Source organism: Atheta coriaria, unplaced genomic scaffold (assembly GCF_025399875.1).
Source record: "Atheta coriaria isolate IRGN ID8LTWV9N9 unplaced genomic scaffold, Caltech_Dcor_3.1 hic_scaffold_7_pilon, whole genome shotgun sequence".
Lineage (NCBI taxonomy): Eukaryota > Metazoa > Arthropoda > Insecta > Coleoptera > Staphylinidae > Dalotia > Dalotia coriaria.
In genome coordinates, this window is record NW_027045449.1 from 3,337,757 (window position 1) to 3,365,632 (window position 27,876).

The 27,876-nt window shown below is 42.4% G+C and overlaps 2 protein-coding genes and 1 long non-coding RNA gene across 6 annotated transcripts in view; 2 read left to right on the forward strand and 1 right to left on the reverse strand.

Moving 5' to 3' along the window:
- The window catches only part of LOC135796408 (GPALPP motifs-containing protein 1), a 29,181-nt gene that overhangs the window by 443 nt on the left and 862 nt on the right, over window positions 1-27,876 (forward strand). The window contains exons 2-5 of one of the 4 annotated variants that reach the window (XM_065308424.1): window positions 10,197-10,257; window positions 23,952-24,052; window positions 25,431-26,803; window positions 26,867-27,023. In XM_065308424.1, coding sequence (XP_065164496.1) covers window positions 25,433-26,803; window positions 26,867-27,022 — 1,527 coding nt within the window. In that variant the 5' untranslated portion in view covers window positions 10,197-10,257; window positions 23,952-24,052; window positions 25,431-25,432 and the 3' untranslated portion in view covers window position 27,023. Of the gene's footprint in view, window positions 1-10,196; window positions 10,258-23,951; window positions 24,053-25,430; window positions 26,804-26,866; window positions 27,140-27,876 lie in introns of those variants that run through there. The other 3 variants (XM_065308423.1, XM_065308426.1, XM_065308425.1) reach the window with 3 other exon arrangements.
- Window positions 24,190-25,209, forward strand: LOC135795421 (phosphatidate cytidylyltransferase, mitochondrial). Its single transcript, XM_065307103.1, has one exon. It carries the CDS (start codon window positions 24,190-24,192, stop codon window positions 25,207-25,209), a length of 1,020 nt encoding a protein of 339 aa, XP_065163175.1.
- LOC135796415 (uncharacterized) lies at window positions 27,134-27,814 on the reverse strand. Its single transcript, XR_010549332.1, has 3 exons — window positions 27,750-27,814; window positions 27,508-27,676; window positions 27,134-27,448 (listed from the first exon to the last, which is right to left on the reverse strand). It is a non-coding gene; the product is annotated as an uncharacterized lncRNA (long non-coding RNA).

Sequence of the window (27,876 nt, forward strand, 5' to 3'; positions counted from 1 at the left end):
CAGGTCCGAACAATAAAAGTTTCTCAAAAAGTTTGTTTAATATTTCTGCACGTTTGAAGTTTCCCGTTTCAAGACGCGAAATAAATGAAGTTTAGTTGCACTGGTTGTTTTTGTTGTGTGTGGCCATGTTTTCGGACGTTGGTATATATTTTTAGTTGTGACGTTTGACGGACGCGCGGCTGCATTTTGCAAGTTTTGGCCGGTAATTAAATGCTTGACATGCTAATTTTGCTTAATTCGGTGTAACACATTTGTTTATCGATTGTGGTATGCGCGCGGTTTAATCGCCGCGGTGTAATTTGAATCGGAATAACAGCTCGAATTACGCGCTGCAAAAAAATCTAAATGCTTTAATTATTAACTGCTTAATTGATCGTTTGGTGTGAATTTTAGCATAATAAACTACTTGTCTATGCTAATTTTATTTTGTGCAGAAAAAGTACTAACGACCAATTAAAATCAAACTAATTTTTGTTGAATTTTGACTTGTAAATGCAATAAATTGAAGTCTAGGATAAAAAATGAGCAAGAAATGGTTAAATTTTAAAACTTGAGAGAAAAAAATGAAATTTAACATTATATTTCGTATTTTTAGGTTTAAGTGCCTATAAATTGAATAATTATTCATATTTTAATGGAATATTTCTTAAAATAATTAATATTATCAGAATTTACACAAAAATTTTCAATTAAATTTTTTATTTGCAAAAATAATCAAATTTCTTCATAAAATTAAAGAAAATTTAAGTTATTTTACTATTTATTACACTCTGTATATTAAAAAATTACTTTTTAGCGGTATAACTTCAAACATATGCACATTTTATAATCAATTTCCGGCTTGCCGATAATACCTCCCGCATTTCGTTTTGTTTTACAGCGTATTCAATATCACTATCAATAAATACCGCCCGGGTGTAATAATTACGTTTACGACGCCAGCAAAACGAAACTTTATTCAACCCTCACTGCACTCGCACCGCCGGAGACATCGCAATAAACGAATAAATAAATAAATTGGTAATGCCGATATTTTCGGCGTCAAAGTAGTTAAATTTCGCACGCAATTGAAATTTTACTTATTCACCAGCCGGGCTAAAATAGGGGTGGTCGGGTGGGCTATAAAAGTGCGTAATAAATGAGACGCGTTCAATTTCTGCAACGCGCACAGCATATGATTACAAAGTTGTAGATTGTGTTGCATACATTAATAAAAAAATGCCAAACTAAATGCAAATTGTGATACATAATTGTTTTATCGTATAAATAAATAAAATGCACTATCACACCAGCGGATACAACGTCGAGTGCATATTAAATTTCATAAAATGCACCCGTGGCGACAGCCGCTCGTTAAACAAACGAACTCAGGCAGTGGGCGCCCGTCCTCTCACCTCACCTGCACTTTTGTGCACATTTCGCACACTGCACACTCCGTAATGCGCTCAAAGTGTGCCCTGTGCACCACGATAATCCCATTAGGGTGTGATTAAACAATTGTTTCGCAACGGGGTGGACGCCACAGACGATTTACGCCGATCCGCAACTATAATCACACTGCTGCACATGCACCGTAGTCAAGTGAACGTAAGTTTGGTTGCATACATTACCAACACACACACACACACACACGCACACATATTATATAGATGATGATATATTAGTAGCATAGGGTGATTTTACCACCGCGTGTAAATCAAAATCAACCCTTTGGAGGCGCGGGTGTCTTGTGTGGGTGAGCGTTTGCACCGCTAATAAAAAAATGCGCCTCTCATCACGCCCGAGCGCACACACCCCGCGCGGGCACAGATAGGGGCAAACACGTTTATATCTCTATACACCGCCACCGCCGAGTGGTGGTGGCGGCGGCGTGTGGCAGTGTGGCGTCGAGCGACGCTCGGCGTTTTTTTTTTTTCATTGCGGCGCGGTGGTGGCGGCGGTTTCGCACCGCGACCAAAGTCGGATTTTTAACCTGTTGCGTACATAACTTTTTATTAACACCCTGCGGGTCCCACAGCGGTGTTCATTTTTTTTCCGCCCGTTTTTATAACTGTATTATGAAATATTGTTGACATTTAACACATGAGCGAAGTGTATTTGGTGGCATAACTTTATATTTTCACAGCGAAACAATTGAAAACTTCGCGGAATTTTATACTGTTATAAATAGTTAATAGGATTATGTTTAACAAGGTGTCGTTAACACATTTCTTTTATTTGCTAAGCCTGGCGCTGTGCAAACGGCTGGGATAACCGCTCACTAATGACACAGTTTTAAAATTTTCCGAAATTATAATCGCCGGTTGAACAGGTTCTTTGCTAAATCTCCACCCACATGTACGGAGTAACTGCTGGTAATTGCGGTCATATTGTACGCGCATTCTTCGTAGATGGTGAGAGTGATGATGATGATGATGATGATTCAAGGTGAGATGGCCGGGCCGGCGAACTCGCCGCGCGCTGTTTTTATTGCAGCACCGCGTCTGCATGCATTAATTGCGTCCCGAGGCGAATTCGGATGCTGTGGCATACACCAAGTGCACACACAATGTAGAAAAACCCATTAGACATCAATTTATATACAAATTTAATTAAATTTATCAAAATTACTTAGGTTATGTCGTTTTTACTGTATAATAGAAAGTGTGGTTAGTGTATGGTTGTATATTGGGTTGCCTATAATGTAATTTAAAAAACACTCGGTGTTTCTTCGTGGTGTTCAAGGTCTTTGCAGTCGCGTAAAACAACGTTCTGTTGTTCTTTCCTTGCAGCACGATATAACTCGACCAACTCTCGACTCTGGAGACTTTGGTCTCGTCCAGTCTCCTCTCAACTTTGTTGTGTGTGTGTGTACGAAAATGCAACAAGCCGTTGTGAGATGAGATGGTTGTGCAGTTGTTGGGGAGTTTGTTGGTCTCTTCGGTCTTTAATTTCGGCAATCAAAGAACGATTCGAAGCGTTTTTATATCTCTCGGCGTTTTATTACATTCTCGTCGTCGATTTCATTAATAAACGATGCGCAATTTGCATCGAAAAACAGCGCAAACAAAAGACGAGATCTTTTTGCACGCTCGCGATGTGCAATAAAAAGTAATCATAATTAAAAGTTGTTTATCGATATTTAATACAAATTTATTAGGACAAGCTGCAGCTCCGGCGGAGGAATTGAATGAATGCGAAACTTTTTCACGTGTTTAAAGTTCAATATTTGTTGAAATCGATAAATCTCGCACAGCGCATACGAGATTTAATACTGTGAACGTGTAGCATAATGCAGTTGAGATATTTATCGCGTTTCGCGGAATCGTCGAAGAACAAGAGCAAAAACAACGAGCAAAATTTTGCGCTCGCCAACGCGCGCAGAGTCTTTGTTGTGCAGCGCCACACTCGTAAAAATAAATGTCGAAAAATGTAGATTTTAAGCGATTTTCGAAGGAGTTGTAAACGTTACGAGTTACGTGATGAAATTATGAACGTGATCGCTCCGGCTCATTTAATGTCCCACATAAATTTCGTTGATTGCTCATTTGGCGCAGCGTTCGGTGATAATTTTTAATTTGGCAGCGAATAAAAACGCAAGATTTACAAGCGGAGACACGCGAGACAACAAAAGCCGATAAACACTTTTAATTAGTACATTTTCATATTTATTAGCGTTTGATGCATGCTGGAATTTCAACTGATTCCAAAATCAAACGAAAACACCGCACAAAACATGTTTTTATTATATATGCAACCAAATATTCATTTTTTGAGTGAATTCAGTTGCCTATATTTAAAAAAAACCAACAAAAATTCTTAGAAAATTAAAATAATCATTCGATACAAATCTTAAGATGAAGATATCAGTGCTGATAAAGTTTTACGAACGCAAAGCACTTTGCTTCGACCATTATCGCATCAAACTTTATTTCGTTTCGTTGCATTTGTTTGCGACGTTGCGCACACACTACGAGTATTCCGAAGCTTTCTATTCGAGTATTCTACGCTTGGCAGTTACAAGAAGAAGTAGAATCTACCTGAATTGTTGTAACTCCCCGAAAATTTTTACCTGCGTTCTGTACACTTGGGGTGCATTTTGCGCTAGCTTGCACCGCGTGCTATTTCGACGTCTATTTTTAGGCCTAGAGTTGTAGACCTAGGTAAGTTTAAGCCGGAGTCTAATAAATTAGCCGCTGGCGACGAGACGCGCGGGCGAAGTGAAAGCGAGCATCGCGCGCCAAACAATGCGGCGACATAATAAATATGTTTGAACATTTATCAATTCTCCAGGGGCGGACGTTATTGATGTTTCGGGCTGAAGATGGCTGTAGTCGAAAATTGATGAATAGAAGCGCATAAATAGTTTTTGGAGTTTTTAAAAATGAGATACAATTCTTTTAATTAGGCTGAGAAAAATATTTTTTAACAGTTTCTTGTAAAATGACATTTTAAAAACAGGTTTTTTAAGTTTTTACTTGAAATGTCTTATAAATTAGTCCAGAAAATGTGTTTATTACTTAAAAAGTGATTTTTTGTTTGCAAAAAAACTTTTTTTTAACTTTTTCTTAAAAAATATCATTTTAACAGCAATTTTCTTTGTTTTTGGCTAAAATTTCTTACAAATTAGTTTGGAAAATGTGTTTATTACTTAAAAGCACCCCCTAAAAGTATTTTATCCATATCACATCATCGTGAATGATTAAAAAGTGCATTTTTTGTACATTTTCCCGGTTTTTATGCCCGCTATGTTTTATTACCAGTGCTATCCCCCCACCCCACATGCATTTTCATATAATATGTACTTCTTTTGTTTCTTGTACTGCTTGCGGTGTTTTGTAGACCGCATACTCATGTCTTAACTATGCGCATGATTTCCTCATGAGCGCAGATACTTTGTATTTCTTTACGCTCGTGAATTTTCCTCTACCACCTATACGCCAACACAACGGTATGCAACTTTAAGAACGTACATTTTTTCTCTCGCGCGCGTTTGTTTTGTTTTTGTTTTATCCTGGCGGTGCGTTACGCACAACGCACATAAATACTAACGTGAACAAGTAACAAGTAAGTATCGCGTACGTCGAGCGCATAAAAAGTAGGCGTGTAGACATATTTTTTATTTTGCGCGCGTGTTATGTTGGTTGCCGCACGTTTTATGTTGTTTTACATTTTAGTTACACTTTTACTCTTTGCACATAAGAAAATGCAAGATATTTCAAGCTGCATTTTGGAATTGTGGTGGAACAAGTGAAAGTCAGCACGCGTGTGTGCAACACACACGACTGGACGCAAAACCCCCTCTCTCACCCCCTTTGCGTTATTCACCATCTATGAGGGGTGGCATGCGAAAATATCGCAGTCGTATTTTTATCATTCGCCGCTTTTTGCTTGCCTAGATGCTCAGCTAGAGCACACATACGCGTTTTTCCACCCCCAGCGCCCGATTTTATAAAATTTAGCAGAAAAGACAGGAATATTTGATTTAATCAACGAAAAAACAACCATCCGCTAGGCCTTGCACCCTTTTTTATTTATATTCCGAATTCTCAATGCCGTTATTAAATCAAAAAGCACGCGCTTTCTGTTTTACGTCCCTCCGATATTTTTCTTTGCACCACGCGTGGTGGTGTGGGTTTGTCATGACGATGAGACGCAATTTCTAGAGTTTTACGACCTGTGTGCGTGGACCACTACTACCCCCTTATATATCTACAACGCATACATGTAGGTTTATTACGTCCTGTCCCTTTTGACTTTGCGCACTTTAATTAAATACGAAACTACAAACTACGAATTCATCAGCAATTTTCGTCAATCTCCGAATTTTAATTTGAAGGTAGCCGCCGTCGGCGCATATGGGGGTGGTTTTTGGGAGGTGGTAGACGTTCGTGTGCGTGGTTGGGAGGTGTTTAAGTGAGGCCCTGGACGGCAAATGCGCGCCTTGGGCATCTTACACGCTTCACATACTAAACAGCCCCGCGCGGCCGAACGAACGAACGCGAAACTGTAAGGTACGCAGCGCCCCGGGGCGGCGGCGTGCCCGCAACTTACGAGCTTAGCGCACACGCACGCACATAACCTCACTCTTTACCTACTCTCATTCGTGTGGGTGTGTAAGTATGAGTGTTGGTGTCGCGCACGTACTTCACTGTGTGTACACCGGCCGGTCGTCATACGGGGGGCGTGCGGGGGTCGGAGCGGGGGTCGCTCCACATTCGCAAATTAAGATTTACATCCCCGCGGCCACGATCGGGGCCGCGCTCGCCCACAGGCTGTACGTGACAGCCGCAGCACAAATTAATAATTAACTGACTGTTCTTATGCACAAAAGCTTACAGCAGCAACAGCGGGGGTGGCGGTGGCAGTGCCACTCAACCCCTTTAACAAACGCACCTAGCAAAATATACCCAACTCATAGTTCGTTAGATCTTTCAAATCTCCGAAAGAAAAAAAAAACAACAACATAGGCAACCCAAAATACACGTCTATATTTATTCAAGGTTATGTTGTTTGTTTAGTGTTCAATTTAAACATCTACAATGTTGATTGACGTGTATCAATGGGAATTTAGGGAGAGTGCGATTGGAAAAAACAGCGTTTCGGTTTTAAAAGGGGTGGAAAAGTCGTGGATTGAAACGCATTGTTGATGTTGACGTTGACGATGTACTCGATGTTTGGTTTAGCTATCTACTCCGATGCTAAATGAATGTGTGATTGACTGTATTCGTCGTACGTCAAAATAAAAAATCTACCCCCTGATTACATTGACACTTTTCAAATCAAATTCGAATTTGTTCGAATTAATCAAGAGTTTAAAAAACACTTGAAAGTTTTATTACACGGAAACAATTCTAATATCAATTTAAACCCAAAACACACTTAAAAAATAAGATTTGAGGTTATGTAGTGATAAAATTTATATCACCTCGCTTTATTCCTGATTAGGCTCGTCCGATATATATGCCTGATGACATAAATAATGCATGTAATAAAGTGGACGTGACAAGCCCAAAGGGGCGGTAGAGTGGGCCGCCCGGGCGCACTTGATTTCCTTCATCCCTTCACACCCCGCGTAGACTTTACGTTTCTATGTGTTTATGTGTATATATGTGTGTGTAAAGTGGCGTTTATTGAAGTAGTAGTAGTGGTATGAGGTGGGTGGCAAGTACCAAAACATCCCACCCCCCGAAAGCGGAAGGAGAGCGCAGAAATCATGCATGTCGTTACGTGTCGCAGACTTCCGCTATCTATTTGAAAGCCGGACTTGAAATAAAGGGGAACGGACACAGGATGCTGGTTGCTAGTAATGCCACCCTAAGGCAAAATCGGCGGTGGTTAGAAGAAAATAGAGGGATTGTCAAACCGCTAGGGTGGAGAGATAACGAGATAAGACATTCTTTAAAATTTTAAAATTTAAATATTCAAACATTGTGTTTTTGATTGTTTTAGTTTAATAATTTAATTTAATAAGAATGAAGTAAAGGAATTTTCCTTAAATTAATTTATACAGTGTGTTGAAAGTTTCCGCAAAACCAAAAACAAAACGGGAGCGAGGAATTTTCGATACTTCGATGTTTGCGTTTGCGTATGTACACACAGCAGTAGTTAGCCGTGGGGGCCGAGAGATGCAAATCTGCACATTAGTCAGTCCTAGATGGGGTGGGTGCCAAGGGGGGCGGCTATCTTGGGAGCATGTGCGGGCACGCACGTGAGCAAGCGCGAGCATGGTCCAGCCGCACAACGAAGAAGCACGCGCTCCTTCCTCTACCACCACCACCACCACCCCCGCTGGCGCTGCCGCCCCTATTTCCCCACAACGCCGTGTAATCCACCCAGCCACCTCCGAAACCATTTGCATCCCTCTCGCGACGCCGACGACGGCGGCAGCGGCGGTGGGCGCTGATATATGGCAGCCTTATCTGCGTGTCCACCCTGCCGGCCACTACCGCTAAAGTTTAATTTATGGCTCGACCATTGTCACGTCTTACAGATCACTACTCGCGCACACTTTAACACACACACACACATAGGTACCTACATGTAGTACAGTTGCGTTGAGATAAATACAAGCCCGGCACACGTACACCATTAACTCGCTCGGGGGTGAGTTTTGGCGAGAGCGGCGTTCGGCCACTACTACCCCATTCCACGTTCCCTTCATCATCATCATCATCGTCGTCGTCGCTGGAGTCCGAGTTTCTCCTCGCCCTGCTCTCACACCCTAACCCTATCTCGCAGGGTGTGTATGGAAGCGCGTTGGCAACGCCGAAAATTTGCATATGAAAACTTTTCTTTTTCTCGTTTCCGCGTTTTCCAAGCGGCACGCCGCGCGTTTTTGTTTTTCTTTTTTCTCTTCGAGCGAGGGTTGAAAAGTGTTCGGGGTGCTTGTTTGCCTTTAATAATAGCTAATTGTTTTAATTAAAAGAAATGACTATAACTTTTGCTTTTCATGCGCTTATCAAGCACACTGTTGTTGAGTTGTATTTTCTTTTCAAGTTATGCAACCCAACATACAACATACGAAGAATTGAAAATTTAATAATATCTAGTTTCGACGCCTAGGAACGTAAAGTTATTTTAGGTCCTCGCAAGTTTTTCATCCACGCATCGCCCCAATCTACATACTCTTACTCGCGGCGTAGTACATCCACGAAGACGCATTGCCATGGCGTTTTGGCCCGAGTGGGTGGCCGGGCGAGTTTCTGGACCTTGCTACGGCGTGGCTGCGATAAGCATATTCATGGGGTGGCACGCGCGCGAGGGTAGTTTCTGGCAATTGCTCACCGGGTATAAAGTCGTTAGAGTGTCCAGCCCACTCGCCGGAATTTGTATGTATAAGTAATAAATTGTCGCTTGAGAGAATGTCCAGAGACCAGCAACCACCGCGACTAGCTATTCAAGCCGTCAGTAGCGCTTACTAAAAATAAACACAGAGTCATCAAATTACACCCAAAAATTTCACACAAAACAAAATTAAATCTTATAAATCTGTGATAGAATTTAAAAAATTAAAATTTTTAAAATTATTTTATTATTAGTTTAATTTTTTGGAGATTGAAAGGTTTTGAACACCCTGTATGTGTGTTTTAAACGAGTAGCAAATGCTTGCGAACGCTTGCGAACATTGTACAAAGATGCGAGCTGCGAGAGACGAAGAGCCGCGGAGGAAGGAAGCGAGCGCTGGTCTCTCACCCTCTTGTCCGGCGCGCAGCGAAAGGACACTTGCGGCAGGAAAGAGGGGCGAACGCGAAGGAACGCACCGCTGTGCACACACAGCGCGAGTCCTTGGCGCTCTGGACTGGACTGGACAACACGTGCGTTCAGTCCACCCCAGCTTGGACGACGGCCGCATCTGTGTGCACAGAGAGTATTCGTTCCCTGTTCCTTGTTGCTTGTTCTTTGCAACCAGGACTAGATTTACTTTAAATTCTATACAAAATTTTCTTCAATTTTTATAGGTTATAAAAACTACAAAATTTTTCTTCTTCAATTTTTGTTTGGTATACAATTGCAGTGATTTATTTTGTAAAGTCCTATCCTGCGTGAGTACGCAACCCAATATACACCCGACGCCATCGACTTGCGCCTCTCCTTCTTCTTCTCATCTACATACGAGATAACATAACCTCAACTCTACTTTGTTACAACTACTATCACTACCGCGTGTGTGTGGCAGTGTGCGTTTGGTAGGCAGTGCGAGAGGATGAAGAAGAAGAAGGAAGCACGCCTCGACGGCGATGTGGAGAGTCTGCGAGGGGGGCGGTGGCGGGCGACGGGGAAGATGTAAAGTAGGCTCGCTCGGGTCCGGCGGCCGGCTGCCGCTGCCCCGAGGTATTGATCTGAGGGTGTGTGTGCTGACACGCACTCACACCACCCGCGCGCGCGCTCACCCCCTTCGGCCGTCCGCTGCCCGCCCCTCATCTTAAACTGCCACCCGCGCACGCATACGTGCGTCACGTCGTTACGCGAGGCACATAAAGGCCCTTTCGCATAGATCAGGTGGCCGCCCACAATTTCATTAACCCCCATACACATACACACGTCTAAAATTTAAAATTAAACTCACTACGCAGGCGCACCAAAGATTATACTAAGTATTATACACTTTTTTTATTATATAAAATGATTGTGGCGATAAATGTATTCAAGTATTCAAGTTTTGATCCCTTTCTCAGAAGAGTGACTTTGGTTGACTTTGACCGTTGTTGTTTCAGCATATCACACATCCCCCGCTTCAATCACGAGCAGAGATTACAGGCCGGCGGCGCTTCTTAGGTGAGTTGACCCGCGTGCGTCTTAGCAAACTATCGCGCAGAGTATCCAAGAATTTTCCAACTTGGGGAGGACTCCTGAGCTAGGCCTCCAGCGATTTAATATTCATCGTGCTATAATAACAGATAGTCATAATGGACTCATTAAACTATTAAGTTATTAGGTAGATGAGAACAAAAAACATAGGCAACCAACATTACAAAAACTCGTCATACGCTAGGCAACCAACAAAACATGATTCTTTTATGTGTTTATCATAAAAAATGAAATAATTTTATGATAATAAATCGTAGACGACTTAAAATATTAATATAAAACATACATAAATTTATTTTTCTGCCAGATTAATTTTCTTTGCACTTGAAATGTTAATGTGCCCGCTTTACATTTACATTTATAATTTCACAAAGTGAAATGAATCACCCGGGGACTGACCAAACACACCGTACGCAGTTACACACATCTCCGAAACACACCTCCTTGCGTCGAAGAAGCGACGGCGGCGGTCGCGGCCCTCAGATGCAGCGCACGTCCACTCGTACACACTCACACACATGCTGCTGCTGGCTTCGGAGGCGGCGGAACAGACGGCCTGACATAAACTTAGCCGGCAAAAACGCGCCGCGCGCGCGCATGCAGCAAACGAAGCGTCCCCTAAATTAATCCCGTCCATAAATTTCTCACACTTTGCGCGAGAGACGCAAAAAGAGATAAATTCTTACAGTTCTTATTATTTATACACCGGCAGCCGCTAAACTAGACAACAGTTAATACATATGCGCATAGACTAAGCACGAGAGCAGCGTGTAAAAGAAGTCGCGTGCATTGTACACATTGTTTGATTGGTGGCCTAGCGCGGCGTGTTAAGTTGGTTGCCTATTTAGCCATTGCGCGCGTGTAACTTTTATGCGTCGCCAAGAATACGAATGCGAAGTATATTTATGATTGCGGTCCGCGCAAATTGTGCACACACGATGCACGATAAAAACTCTCGCCGCTTTCGAGGGCTGTAACTCATAGCGGCGGAAGATATTAATCGTGCACGTGTAGTAAACTCGCGCCGCTGCTCTAAACTACCCCTTGCGCCACCTCATACTTTACTTTGTTACACACCAACGCATGCTTACCATTCGTGTACCGTGTACCGTTGTAATAGTTTCGGTGGCGGGCGGTCGCTGCTGCCGGTGCTCTGGCGATATTTGTTTTATTCGATTTTGCCGGATGCTGTGTGTGCACACGCGTTAGTTTTGGCTTTCGGCCGGCGTTCGGGGAGTTGCGTTCGGCCGCGCCGGATTTAATTGAAAGCCGCGTGCGCACCCCTTAAGAAACCACCCTAATTACGGACATAAATTAGACGTAACGTACGGGGACTCATATTTTCCGTTACTTGCAGTTGAAATTTGTGAATTTGCGCAAGCAAAACACGTTTTAAAGTTAAAAGGTCACTTGAAGGTTGAAATAAAAGAGATTTTAAAATATCTTTGGAGTTATTTACGCGAGTTTTCCACCCTCATCCCCTATATGTGTACGGCTAGTGTCCGAACGACGTAAGCCGCATAAACATGCGAGCGGAACGCATTTAGCAACCCCTTATCTAAGTGTAACACCCTTGCGCGCGCGTTCGCCAGCGAAGGGGGTGAGAGATAAGGGGGTAATTACCCGCTGGACCGCGGCCGTCTTTAATCAATAGCTCCACGGTGGCGGCCAGAACAGAGAGTCTCGTGTGTGCTCACGCATCGCACGCAAATGTGTGTGCGTACGCACAGGAAGTGCGTTCCCTCACCCGCCGCCACCCGCCGCCTCCCGCGCACAGCTTCCCTCAAAGCCGCCCTCGGTCCTTCGACATCACCTAAGCAGGCGCTGGACGCGAGCCTTGGCGAAACGCACACCGCCTCCCCCTGCGCGCACGCGAAGTGAGCGGGGGCGGCGGTGAAGGAGGCGGTGTGCGAGCGCGCGCTAACTTCATTTGCATGCCTGGAGCGCTCGCCCGCCAGAGTGGAATATTGGATAACCTAATGTAGAATTCTCTCCCTCGGCCAGCGCACGTCGGTGGTGTGTGTGCGGGGTGGACGGCGGCGGCGGCGGATGGCCACGCGCGCGCGTCTTGCCTTCGTCTCCGTCGGACGCACGCGTCGCGCCCCCCACGAAGAAAAACTGACCACCGGCTATACTTTACAGCGCCGCGCGCGCTACGCACTCGCACTTTAAAGTCTCCCCCGCTGCCGCCGCCACCACCGCCGCCCAGCTGCTCCTCCAGGCTGGGTGAGTGTGTGTGTGGGTGCAGGCCAGCGTCCTCGCTCCCCTCTTTGGCGTCCGGTCGTTTCGAGCTAGCGAAGCATCTCACGCACCCGAGTATGAATAATGGAACTGCCCACCGCCCGCCGCCCCCGCACAGCCGCCGGCCCGCGTGTCCGAATTTCAAATGTGCACGCCGCTTCGCGCACTTGATTGATTTCATGGAAATTACCGTCGGACTTCACTCACTTTCTTTTCGAAACACAAAGTTCTTAACCCTGCAATACCCGAACCAATAAATTTAAAACCACGCTGTTGTTCTGGTATACGAAAACTTTTAAAGTTACCTATGCTGAGGATTAGTATTGCAGGGTTACGCGTCTACCTTGGTTGCTTTTTTGAAAGTGAAAGTGCTGATATTACTGATAACCAATTCGCAATCCGTCCATCGACGCACACGCATTTATTTCGTCCCGAGCGTAAGCAATCGGCAATACATTACGTCGGAAAGGAGCGTAGTTTTCCTTTCCCCCCCTGGCGCGCTTTCAAATCAAGCTCGCACAACCCGATGGAATAATTCTCGCGCTTGCACGGCTGATTTTTTTTCTCCCGAGCGCGCCCTAAACGGCCACTTGATTTTCTAATTTAATCAGATGACGTCTCACGACGCCCGAGCGACGCCGACGTGAAAGGGTTTTTCCACTTTTCGCGCGGCGCGCACCAAACCTTCTCTCCGGCAGCGTGCGCGCGTGTATTATTAAAGCGAGCGGCGAAACTTTCGAAATGTCACTCGGCGCTTTTTGGCGCTTTTAATTATTAAAGCGCGCCGCGGCTAATGTACCAGCGGCAGTGGCAGCAGCGCGAAAATCAACTTCGTGTCCGCGCCGCCAACAAAGCGCAACACAACGAACGCCGAACGAGGAAGAAGCAATATTAACTTTTACTTCTTCTTCCTCATCTCGGCGACAGCGCGCGGGGAATAATTTCGGAGGAACTATGCGCGTCGGGACGACAACAGGACAAGAAGGCTAAAATTAAGTCCTTGGTTCTACACTAAGCCCTTGTCTTAGTGTACAACGAGTACCAAGTTGAATGAGACTTCCGACACTTTGATTTCGACCAAAATCACTAATTGCAATTAGTATTTTCCGAACAATGCGAAAGTTGAAAATTGAAAATTTTAAATCCACACACAACTATAACCCTTTTATTCACCTAGTAGCTTTCTAGCATTCTTCTAAACTTCCCCCTTTTGCCCAATCCTTCATTCTCTAAAGACTTCGGGTTCTCTAAAGTTTCTGAAACCTTGTAGACATGCTCTCTTTATGCCGGAAGATGTATGTCCGTCTGCACCCTTGGAAGCAACGTGCACCCTACCATCCCTTCACCCTTGGCATTCACTTTTTTTTTTATTTCTATACACAAAGGTGTAGTATGGAACCGCGCGCTGACTACATTTGGCGTGCTGACTGTGGGTTGACAGGTCAACAGATCAGTGGTCAAGTCTTGATCTGTGACCTTTCACAAAAAATCTCTCCCAGCCCTTGTAACTTATGACATGTCTATAATCTAATTAAAATAATCATTACCAGTAAAGATGTGCGGATGTCAAAATGGAGCTGTCAAAAATAAGGACATGGTCGGCTGATGGTGGGAGGCTTTAATTAAATTGTCATCTTTATAACAGCGTGTGCGTATAATCCGTCCGCGAGGTCTTCGGAGGTCATCCATCAAGCGACCACCACCCTCCCGCTCCTGCCGGTCAAGCTCAGACGCACAAAGACCACTTCGCTGGTCATTAATATCAAAACCGAAACTTGGTTGCCAAAGTCGCTTGCCATTGTGCAAGGAGCGCCCTTCGACCGGACGCTGGTCAGTACGAATTTAGAGGGTGGTGTGGGGTTTCGGATGAAACGCCGAGGGATGGGGTTGTGGGTGGTTTTAAGCAAACTACGCACAGCAGGCGCCACGCGCAAAACGCTGATGCTTGCAGGCGAAAATATTTTACGCGAGATTCACCCTCCTCGCATCCTTTCGGGGGGATGGGCATAGCATCGTAAAACAAATAACGATCTCATGACACTTCATTAATAATTACTCACGTTGTTGGGCTGCAAGCATAAAAATCAATAACAAAAATATTCGCCACAAACAACTAAATAAATAATCGAAAATATTCTCACACTTTGAATGACATAGTTGTATTCAATCACAAACGCGATCAAGTGAACATTATTTCATCCCCTAAGACGTGACATGATAGATTATGAACGGCATTCAAATTGTGCGCTCCAGATTTAACTACGATTTGTATAGCAGGCGCATAAATTCACACTCGTAAATCATTATCGAACTCTGGGCTTCTGGATCTCACCCTGTATGTGTATGTGTGTGTGGGTAACAACCCCTTTTTTATGCTTATTATCCGCGCATGGTATTATTCCGATATGGGGCGATCGTGCATCTCTCGAGGTGAAGAAGTGCAGAGTATAAGAAGAGTTGCAAAGGGATGATGCTTCCGATTGCATGGTGCAACCCTTCCTCTTATTGTTAAGGAAATACGTTATCCTTGTGAGCTGGCATGTACACGCCATAAAAAAATAACTAGCTGTTCCCAAACGAGCACGGGACTATTCTAACAACTCTAACGGATTCTTGAGATCAGTTCTCAACGAGTTCTCTTGGCTTAGAGAATGTCAAACAGGATTTGTTTATTACTTTAATCTTTAACGGTTTTTTCTATTGTCTAAGAGTTTTTTAATTAAATATTAACAAAATTTTTTGTTTAAATTTTGTTTAAACACATTTTTTTTCAAATAATTTTGCTCCCTTTTTCTAAAATATATTTTTAAAATATTTTTATGGTAATAGTCACACAAGTTATGCTAATCCTGCCAAATTAATTATAAATACAGATATTTTATGTAATCTGGTTTGTGATAACCATCAATAACCCGAAATCACCCCTTCTGGTTGAATTACACACAATTTCGATGATTGGGGCGATTTTGATAAAGAAATTTTATGTGTAATTTAGTATGTAGTTTATCTTTTTGATGATCTTGCTATAAGTTTAGGTCTTGAACAAACCGGATGTCGATTGAAGCCATAGGTCTAGTTTGCAAATTGAAAAGTTGTAATTCCGTAATTGTCCACTCGACGACGTTCACCTCGCCGGTCGTTTACAACGGTGTTTTCCGGGGGGTTTGGCAAAAACTGACCGGACCATTAGGACCCACTCGTGATCCTTGTTCGTGTAACCCTTTCGACAAAAACACTAATTTTTGACTGGAACCGTTCGTAATTAATTCAATTAATGATTGTTTTAGTTGCAAAAAAATAAATTACGGGAAACAATATGCTGGTTTAATGTGGAGAGGTGGGGGATTGGAAATATGGGCACATCTTATGTGATATTATAAATGTGAGTGTGAGTTTGTTTGTTTGTTACTCTTTCACGCACATATTATTAAACCGGTTTAGATGGAACTTAAGAAAGTTATAGTTTATTTATTAAAATAGGAGATAAGCTATTTTTTGTTGCAAAAATAAAACGTAGAGGGTGTAAAATTAGGGATGAAAGTTGGTATAGAGATTCAATCGAAGTTACAGTTCTTGATTTAACCAAGGTGGAATTAAATTTGATTATTTATAAGTAAAATTGCGCTTTGTGTTGATGGATTCTCCACATAATAGACCCAAAGAAAAAGAAAGAGAATATTTAGTAAATTTGGTCCAGGTAAATAAAAAAGCGACTGTATATAAGTTGGAATTTCGTGCCGTTTGAGATAAACGATTCGAGTATGCACAATAAATTAACCGAATCGCATGCATCTCCCCGCCGCGCTCCGGTAGCTCCGGTACATGGTTGCATCCGAAACGCTGGTGCGTCCGGCCGCCCCCAGGTTTACTATCCGTGCAACTACCGGTGCTAGTATATTCACGAGGCGAACGTAAGTCTCCCTGGAGGACTGTTTGCCTTCGTCGTCGTCGTGTGCAGGCGGGAGCAAAAGGCAACTCGCAAGCGAAGGTCCGAAGGCACAATCGCACCCCCGCACATCCACAACCCCCACACACCTACAACACAACCTATCTGCTAGTAGAATATCCTCAGCTTTGCACACTGATTCAAATAGAATGCAACCACCAGCTTTCCACCTCCGAGCGTACTGTGCCCAGTTGAGTTCTCGGTTCAACTACCGGTTGCCAGCTTGATTGGGACCTTCGAAGACGCCGCGGGTGTGAGGTGCCACCCTGGAGCACGTATTTGTTAAGCAAATGCCCATTACACGCCGGCTGGTCCTGCTGCCTCCGCCCCGTCGATGTGATTGTGAATTCCGTATCGGGGCAACAAGACCAGCATGAGCGATTCTCGCCGCAACCCGCATCCACACCGACCACCATCGTGGGCGGAGGTGGGTCTCATCCTCTCACACACGTTCCACCCCCTCCTCGGTACTGCAACGGCGGCGTCGCCATCGTCGTCGTCGTCGTGCCGAATTTAATTTCTCCGTGTGTTGTCCGAATAGGTTAAGTTCTATGCATGTAAATCCGGTCGTAAATGAATTACACTGGTGCGCGGACGAGGACAATTCCCACTAACGAACTTCTACGATTCCGGATTTAAATTCGCCCGCCGGTGTGCGAGCGTACATCCACACACACACACACATAACATCTCTCATTCGAGGGCGCATCTTCCTCTCGCGATGTGTGTAAACTTTAAATGCTCGCGCGCTTTGCTTTCAATGAAACATTTGAATGTTTCGGGACGCGCGTATTACACAAATCGCCGCCGCGGCAATCCTTTCTTGTCCGGTACATTTCGTCATTTAACCGGACCTTCATTAGTTATGCCATATACCCCGAAATTTGCTAACTCGGTAACAAGACGGAATTGCAACTCGAGACAATTATTCGATGCAAACTAAAATATGCGCTTGCATTCGTAATTTGCATGTTCATGGTTAGTTTCTAACATAACCTCACTTGAACATAAAAATTTTGCAAAAAAACATTAAATGCATCGCTTTGCATTTAAATTTAGCACAAAATGCAATGTGCGTTTACTAGGATTAAGTATAACCCCTTTTGGTGTGCGATGCATTCAAAGCGAAGAAATTGAAGTGGAGTGTGCGCCTGGTAGCCGTAGATTGCAGTAGAAATTGAAATTGCGGCTGAAGTGAGCGTGAAATATTTCAATCAGGCGAAGCCACCGGCCACCCGGACGTTTTAATTCGAACACAATCGCCGCCGTCGTCGTCGTCGGTTAATTTTCCGTTTCTTGTGCGAGCACGTAACTAAGTACGTATATTGCACCGGGTGACCGGTGGCTAGGGAGTAAGGAACTCTTCCTTAATTCCCCGATACGTAATATACGAGTGCGGAATAAAAAGAAAGTACTTTGTCCCGGACGGTGACCGAGGGGGACGCGTAACCCATTTGATTAGGGTCCTATTAAATGGTTACAATTGTCGATTGTTAGTTAACTCGCCAGCGACCATACATCTACCTACGGTAGAGGTAGAAATAGTACAAATCAAAGCAAGCGGAAGACAATTTAGAGACTTGAGTGAAAAAAACAACAAAGTTTAAAGCTTTGAAATTCTTAAGGAAATTGTTAACAAGCAGTAATTAGAAGTGGTCTTTAGTGGAGGTGTCTTCCGGAACCGAGAGAAACCTCCCACCTGCAAACCTAGGCCCCTGTCGCCTCCCCCTTTGAGTCGTTCCCTCGAGAGATCTAATCACTAAGCTCCGCATCGCACGCTCGCCGGGCCGACGTCACGCCAGAAAGGACTCGCAGCTCCGATAATGCTGGCGTGTTGTGCGTGCCCATCTTCCAACTATCCGCCGCCGCCGCCACCCCCACGTTTGCTTCTACACCGTGTGTTCTTGAAGTGTTAAATTATGCATTAGCATATCTGTCCTGCACTTTGTAATTTCCGCAATACACTTTGATACGGCGCGCATGGCACACACTAATACACACAAAGCACACCAATTTACGTACGCGCTATGGCTATAAATATATACATGCGATTTGCGAGCGTGGGTGTACAAGCTGTGATGCTGAGTGCGAAAGTAAAGGTGGACGCGCACATCTGAGATACTTCGCTTGGCCGGAGGACTCCATATTACATCCATTATCAGCGGGGCCCTCATCACGGCGCTATATATGCAAACGCTAAATACATATTCTGCTCTATTATTCAACAATCTTCGTCAAACATTACGCGGCGTAACCGAATTTTGAGCGCTGGAATAGCCTCGCTTCAAGCACCAACACTTTCACATTTCAAACATTCATATATGAATTATTTTCAAGCAAAAAAAAGGAAAAAAAAAACAATAAAATTAACCTATAAATATGATGAGCTATTTTAAAGTAAACATGTATGTGTATATTTGGTTGCCTATTATTTGCATGAAGCAAAATCGTCAAGTGCATTTGCTGATTGACTGATTGAGTCGACTTCTTCGGCTTGATGTCAGGCTGGTGTCTTCCTCGCGGCGCGTGTGATTAATGATTTTTTGACTTTTAGGGTTACGACTGGTTACGACTTCCCTGCCGCTCGTCGCATCCCTTGCGCGTAGATTGTGGAAGAAAATGAAAGAAATAGACATGTTGTATCTCGAGTCGTGCGTCGTTCGGCGGTTTTGTGATTAATGCCAGCAGGTTGTTAGCGGGGGCGGTCGGACCGGCTATAAAGTGCCATTTTTTACGAGCCGATATAAAAAAGTTAGTTACTTTCGCTCTCGTTTCGCCGGCGGGGCGAATTACGCGCTCCGGACACATTCCGAGGTGTTGCAATTACTATCAATTTAATTAGTTTAGTTTGCAGTTCAGGTCAAAAGTTAAAATTAAATTAAAATAAAAGTTTTTATGTCTACACAACTTTAACTAGACTATGTGTTATGGTAGTGGTTTGTTTTTAATCTAAAATAAATCGTGTTTTTTATAAATCATAGCCAACGATTCGTAAATAAAAATGCAGGACTGCAACTCAAGCAGAGACACTCGTATGAATCAAAAGAACGGCAACGGCAACGCCGATTGCGTAACGATTCACTGAATTGAAACGTAATCTTTTTTACTTAATAGAACCTAAATCAAAAAAGCGGACATGTTTCCGATTGCCGGCCAGGGGCCGAAGGATTGTAACGTCGTAACAATATAGCGTATAAATTATAACAAGAGGACGAGTCCAGTGTGTTCCGATTACTAACAGCGACGCAAAAAAAATCTGAAAAAACCTTCAGCACGAAGAAAAGGCGCCGCTTTGGACTTTCCGTTTTCGTTTCGCCATCCGCATTGACCCCGGCTTGCAGTCCAGCAGCTACGAAGTGCATTGCATTTATGGGCCGGTAATGCGACCCACGGGCGCGACCTTTTCGACCCCGAACTTGCTTTACACGTCGTAAAGGAACGCGCAATGAAAGAAACGTTAAGATTATTGCATTTTAATTAGTTACATAAATTATTACGCAACTGGTCGCTTTTTTATTGTTATTTGCTCACTGACCAGCGCGATATTCGATACTTGTTAACTATTTGCATAACATTTTTCCGAAAGGGGTTAACTTTTAGTTGGTTGAACTGTTTGAATTGGTCGTGTTTGTAGGGCGTCATTTAGGAATTTATTTCGGCCGCTGTTTGCACTGGAACGTTACTTTGGAAACTTTATGTGCGCAAGGAGATGGCCATGTAATATGCAAACGCGGGGCCCACAGCGGCGAAAAACATACGCACGTTATGCTTATGATAAATTGCTTTATTAATGCACACACCCTTTGATTTATAATGTATACTATTATTAAACAATAATTAATATTTTTGATTTTTGCGAAAATTTTAGATTTAAAATTTAAAATTTAGTTTTCACAGCTTTAAATCTACAGGTGTGATTCGTTTCACTCAAATTTCAACGCACAATCACCCCAATTGTGTCTGTACTATATTTAGCTGTGCATTAAAAAAATAAAGAATGTCACAAGGGTGCAATGATAGATAACCTCGCATCGTGAGATTCTTAGAGTTTTGCGTGCGTATGTGTGTGGCACGCACGCTCGCACACAATCTCCGAGGCGCAAAGCGAAACGGAAGTCGAAGCTTCCCCTAAGATGAGGGCCGAAAGACGCCACCGACTGCGCGCGTTATTATCATTACATTGTGTCCTTCCTGCCGCTGTCGAGATTTATTGGCGCTCGCTCATTGTTTGTCATTAACGACAAACCTTCGACGGCTTCGGCGTTCGATCATTCCATCATTCGATCACTGCCGCATTCAGGCATTTATAGGACAATCAATGGCACAATGACATAGTAACATAATGAACTAGTGAGACTTAAAATGTTACGATTATCTTACATTAGATTAATAGCACTTTTAAAGACTAATAAAATCGGTTTTTTCATGGTAAACAAAAAAATTACGTTATGGACGCGTTTCAGTGTGTTGTCTACATTAAAAAAGTTATGTTTATTTTCATATTTATGCGCTATTCATAAAAGTTTATGACATTTTAATAAACCCATCAAGAACGCGTAACGTAAAACACCCCTCTCGATTAAACTGACCACAGCAACTTTTCTTTTTTCCCGGTTTTAATGCGGAAACGAGCGTGAAACTCGTTCGAATCCAGTTCGAACACAGTCCAAACCGGAAGCACTGCGGAAATGACCGGTGACCTTTTGATAAGCGTGTAAAAGTGGCGCTAACCACTTCTTTACGTCTTCATCGCGCATTTCCACACTTATCGGTTGCACTCCGCCGGCATTTCCAGTTTCTTGTCGACGGTCAACGTCTGGTCAAGCTTTGGTGGTCACTGGACTACCTCAGGGGTCGCCTGGTCATCACCTCTTGTTATGCATACTCGATGACCATATCTAACGCGGCCACTCGACACGACACACACGAATATCTTGTGACATGCGACATTTGACGTTTAGCATGTCATTAATATTAATTCGTTTGTTTGATGGGGGACGGTAAGCCGCGCAAGAAAAATGCATAACTATTTATCGTGGTAGTTAGCAAACAAGTTTATGGGAGTTCTAGTACGTCCTTGGATATTATTCCCGCTTGGTTATTAGTCATTTCGACTTTTACTACTGACACTCAGTCAAATGCACTTCATATTGAGCAGGGAAATAGTGTCCTCGTAAATATTTGACATAACCTTAGTAGAAAACTGCCTGGTGTAGACAACCCTTCGCACATCTTGCAAAAAATGTTTAATTTGAGCAAACAATGCGTGGGTCATCATTGCGCATCAGCAAAGATCACGCTCGGACACGTCACACAAATCCGAAAGGGACGCAAATGTCGGAAATCATGAAATCTTTATCCACGCGCAAAAATACGCCTTGCATCAGCATGTTACTAGCCTCTCTTGGAACTTAATAAGGACGGGGTTTGTTCTCAACCCTTAAAATCCTACTTTTGATTGGAATTTAATTGATATGCGGATTAATGACTCCTCCTTTTAATCCTCTGATCAAAAGGGTGATTTACACGAGCGTCTAAGGAGTGTAACAACTCGTACTCGTGTTGGAATAATTACAACTTTGAGCGTGGGCGCGTGGCCAGTGTTTGTCCACTTTATTTTTTGCGGTGGTGGAAACAAGGGCAAAAAATTGCGTTTTAATTGCGCGTCGTAAGGGTCGTTTCAGGGAGCTGGAAGTTTGTCTCTGAGTAAGATTTAAGGATTTACAGTAGGCAACCAAGGGTACGGGTTGAATCCACAAAAAATGGATTTTTGTATTAATTGGATTAGAAGTTGTTGGTTATGGAAATATTTATTAAATTAATATTTCACATATTTCATTTTTTTCAAAACGTTGAAGATTTTATAACTGATAATATTTATCACGTGTTTACACGACAGTTACAAGCGTAATTCCCTAATAAATTTATTTTCTTTATTGCGTGTTTAACCGTTAGTCATCGTACTAGATTCTAAATTTAACAGAAGAAAAGTTGTGATTAAATCAAATGGAGGCGCCGAAGGGCAGCGCCTTAACAATTAAAAAACGTTTTACTCGAATAATTTCACATCGGACACGGTCTTGTAACAATCAAAAATTATAACGAATTTAACATGGACTCTACATGACCCTTTGCATGCACTTTCATTTTTTTTTTGCTTGTTACGATGTACATGTGTCCATTTTTCCGGACACCGCACACTCGTATGCTTGTAAGATATGCGAAGGACGGGTTAAAGTTGTAGCCGCTACGGCCCTACGTAACCCAGCATAGCAAACAAAAAAAAAGAAGAAGACAAGTTGGAAGGAGGGTGCCTTTAAGTGGCCGCGTTTGTCTGGCGCTTGTGATCAGGAAATAAATAACGCGCCATGAGGAAGTTGAAAGTATCATCTGCATGGGTCAGGCGCAAGCGGCGCAAGGGTGGTGACCCTTTCGGTCACCCCATCGTGCCTCTATTATACTAATTCCTACAATTCCTTCGGCTGATTACAATGAGTGTCCCGTACGGGCCACTGGTCATGATGGTCTTATGTTTTTTTTTTTTGGTGTTCTGTATGCACTCAAGGGGCATTTCTATTTGAAAGTTTGATTCATGTGTAACGTATTATTTTTTAATTAAAACGTATACACTTTGAAAGACGAAAGACTTGGGGTCAATGAAATGGACGCGCCGTGCCGCCTGTAATTGTTATGCAGATTGATGGGAAATTGACACGTCGCGAATAAATTGCACCTCGCGTGCTGGCGCAAAAAAATGATCGCATCTCCAGATGAAGACGCGTTTGGGAGGTCGCGAATGCAATGATCTCGCCGGCAAGGTCAAGGCTGCCGCCCGACTGCGAGATGCACTTCAAATTACTTTCGCTTCGTGAACCTATAATTAATTTCGTTTCGTACGTTGGGTTTTTTTCTGTTTGCTTGTTTTTGTCGCTATAAACGTGTTTTTCTTGCGTGCGAATTTCGTATTTTGATGATGAGCCAAAATCTGAGAACGATCTTTGGATTTATAAAATTTATTAATCGTTTAAGGTTTATATTTAGATTTTATTGTGATATTTTTATTTAAAAAGTTGTTTCTCTGTTCAGTTGCTCAATTTTTAGTTTATTTGGGTAATACATACATGCGGTTCCATCTTGAGAGTATAATGGAACACTTATGTATTACTTTCAAGTTCGTAGATTATTTTCAATTTACAGAACCCTTTCTGCGAAGTGTTTGTTCGACTTATTGCAGATTTTGTACAGGCGAGCTTTTAGATGCTTAATTTACTGTACTATAGATGGCGCTAGGCACTTCAAGCTAAGACTGTTTGTTGACAATCAATCCATCAATCTCAATATTATTGACAACACTTTTTAAAAATTTGAATAGCAAATAAACAAGAGTTAATAAATAAACATTTCTTTCTGTTATTTAAATGTACTGTTTAGTTTAGTAATTATTTTCATATCCTCTTTGATATTTTATTTTCAGATAGTGTGCATGCAACTTTACGTCAAACGTCATTCATTCAAATCACAATTTGTTTACGTCCTGTTTCTACGTGGGTTCAATTGTTATTAACGCTTTAAAAGGTGAGTTATCATTCGTTTTCACCACTAAAACACATATTTTAAATGGAAAAATCATCGTTAGCGTGTCAACCTTCCTGGAGACACTGCACATGGAATCTAAACACTCTTGTGACGAGAATAGTTGAACCGTCGAGGTTATGGCCGCCTCAAGATCGATGCAGCTTGCTCCCATTTACTCCAGAATAATATCGAAATTTCCGCCAAACTTTTCCTTCTGCTTCGCGTACGGTTCGGGTGTGAAGAAGCAGCTCACTGCCGCCAACAATGCCGACCAGACGGCGAACATGATAGACCTGATCTACTGTGTAGACCATCCAAAGAAATGGCATCAGAATAATCTCAAAGATCATGCAACACATTATAGCTTCTTGAAGCATCTTGGTCCAAAGTTTATAGCATCTTATCAGGAAAATTCCGGCGCCAAGGTGTATTTTAATACACTGGTTCCAATCGAAGGAACATTGATTAAATATGGTGTAATATCAACTAGTGACTTGATAACAGATTTATTAGATTGGTCTGATTTGTATGTGGCTGGCAGATTGCACAAACCTGTTGAGATTATCAAATATCCTACAAAGCCTGAGATTGAAACAGCATTGCAGTTAAATTTGCAGTCTGCTGTGCATGCTGCCCTTCTAATTCTGCCAAATACATTCTCAGAATATGAGTTTTACTACACAATATCAAACTTAAGTTATGCAGGTGATTTTCGTATGACTTTCGGGGAGAACAAAAACAAGGTGTACAACATTGTAAAACCGCAATTGGCCGGCTTTAGGAACTTGTACAAATCCATCTTGTCTGGTTTAACAGACTATGCTGATTTCCCAGTGTTGAAGGACGCTCATCAAGATGGAGCCGTGTGTTCCCAAGACACAAATCCGTTGGCGAAGTTGCATCATTTGAATCATTTGCCCAAGTGCCCTCAAAAAATGTTGACTCGTTTTTGGAATCGCGGTCAGTTTAAGCAGGACACTGAAGATGTTTTAAGAGCAATTGCATATGATCCGGACTGCAGTGCTGTTGTCGAGCAGTGTATCAGCGAAATCGTGTGGCGGTCGTCGGTGTGGCAGAGTTTGAAAGGCGTTCTTACCGCTGGAGTCGTGAAGAGCGTGCAATACAGCGGGAGAAAAATAGCGAAAATGTTTAAATAATTTTAAGTATTGATATTTATTTCAAATTGTTATGTCATCAAATACAAATGGTCGTAGCTAGTCGTGAAAGCCAAAATTAAATCTAAAGAACTTATATTTGTGTTGTGTTGTTCTTATATATTGTTCAAGTTGAAATTTTAAGGATGCAATGACTATTGACATTAAAGTATTTCATTTTTAATTTATTTTACATTAATATTTGCATTTTTATTTTGCAATAGGTATGTATCAGTTATCCGATTCAGACACAACGGATTCTGACGACGGGGTACGCTTTAAGACAGCAACAACTCGAGATAAACACAAATCGACTCAATCTAAAGACAAACAGAGGAAACCAAGTCGAAGTAGAAGTAAGAGTCCGAATCGATACCGCCATAGACCTCGGGCTCGCAGCAGATCACGCTCGAAAAGTCCAAGAAGACCGTCTAGTTCGCAAAAACACAGATTATCTTCTCGTCGTTCTAGATCTAGGAGTAATGATCGCCATAGAAGATCTAATAGAAGTAAGGAGTCTAGAAGGAGCAATGACACTAGCAAAAGAACACGATCCAGGAGTAAAGAAAGACTCAGAAGCGTAAAACCGGTGCCTTCGTCGTCCTTGAAAGGTAGTCAAACATCTTTAGATGATTCTACTAAAGAAGATATTCTGAATACTGTATGTGAACGTAATGTACAAAAATCTGTTGATGGTGATAAAAGTAATTTAAATGATGATTTAATGGATGTTGATGTAATGGAAGTCTGTGGTCCTGCATTACCACAAAAAAGCGAAATTAGTGTAAATATTTGTGGACCAGCGTTACCGCCACATTTGATGAAGTCTTCAGCCACTGAAATTTGTACAAAAACTGAAAAGAATGGTGATATTAAAGATGTAAATGCAAGCGTTGAAAGGGCATGTGGTCCAGCATTACCTCCCAAATCTGAGAATACTGAAACTGTTTGTGGTCCAGCACTACCACCACATTTACTCAAAAAGAACGCTTCGGCAACAGAAACTGAAAACATTACCTCAACAAAAGAGGAGAGATCAATAGGACCTTTTATACCCGAACATTTACGAAAGCAACTTGCTGATCAAAGTCCAACTAATGTAGAAAATAAAGAGGAAAATGAAGAAGTAGAGTACGACGAAGTCCATAGTGACGATGATGATGATGATTGTTATGGTCCTCTGCCACCTGAGATGCAACAAAAATCAAGAGCACACTTGGCCCTTGAAGAACGCGCTTTACAGATGAAACTTGACCAGTTAACACCTCAAGCTGCAGATGAACCAGGCCGTGAAGAATGGATGATTGAATTGCCTACAGTACAAGCAACAAATTTAGGGTTGGGACCACGCCAGTTCAGAGCCAAACCCGGACCTGATATGTCCGACAGATCTTCATGGACGGATACGCCTAATGACAAAAAGAAAAAATCGACCAAAGCGGAAAAAGCTGTTGATCTACAAAGAGAAGCCGAAATTAATGCAATGCAAAAACGCGACGAGGAGCAGGAAGCAATGGTCAAGAAGGCAAAGAAGAAAAACAAACGTGATAAGAGTTTGATGGAGCAACATCAAGAAAAATTAAATGCAAAGAAAAAGGTAAAGTTTTATTGTGAAATGCCATTTTAAAGGTTAACACATTGTTTTCTATTTTATTAACAGGCTGATAAAGAAAAGGGTGCGTCTGTTCGACGTCCATTTAACCGAGATACTGACCTCAAAGTTAATCAGTTCGATGACGCCCAGAAGAAAGCAATGATGAAAAAGGCGCATTTATTAGACGATAGATTCTCGCATGGACAGACGAAGTACTTATGAGGTAACCGAGGTCATTTTAAAAATATAAACGTATTTTATTTTATTTTATGATTGAAAATATATTCTGAGCACCCAAAATGAACAGTAAACATAATACAATAAGTTTTAAATGTTTAACTATATTAATGGATTATTTTTGTGGTCATCTTTGGCGCCAGTCATGGTGAAGCTGATGTCCGGTGCATTGATATCCGAATTGGCAGCTCGCGGTTGATTGTTGCCATTCTGGACGATTGCAATAGCGGCGTCTTCACGTTTGCGCATGAATTTGTCCTTTTTATGGGTTAGCAGGAAAATCAGCATGAAAAGGCCGAATGTACATACCAAACCCATTGTGATGTAAAACGAGACATTGCTACCGCGCTTTTGACATGCTTGCCAGTCTGTGTGTTCAATTTTGTCGTGATGTTGTATTTCGGTTCGATACTTGAATTTAGTACAAATGAGAAGACAAAATCATATAGTGACTGATGATTTTAACTTACGAAAACTAGCTGATGATCTTTATAATGGTTGCACCATCGTTTCTGCATTTCTACCAGATCGTCACAATCAAAGAAATTTGTTTCAAACGTCTGAGTATCAATCGCGTCAGAGATATATATTACAAGTGTACAGTCATTATACCATCCTGTTTTGGTGGCCAAAAGGCAACTGTTGATTTCAAAACAAGTAATTGTCTTATCTTACAAATCTTACTAAGAATTTTATGATTGAAGATACTTACGATGAGTTCAAAATTATGAAGAGAATTAAAACACACGAGGCGTACCGCGTCATGTCTGAAACTCGTATGAACTAATTGTTTGACACACTGCACAGCTAAACTTGTTTATTGAAACAACGGATAGGAG

Coding starts and splice junctions, on each gene's coding strand:
- LOC135795421 (XM_065307103.1), top strand. CDS start 24,190: ATGGCCGCCTCAAGATCGATGCAGCTTGCTCCCATTTACTCCAGAATA.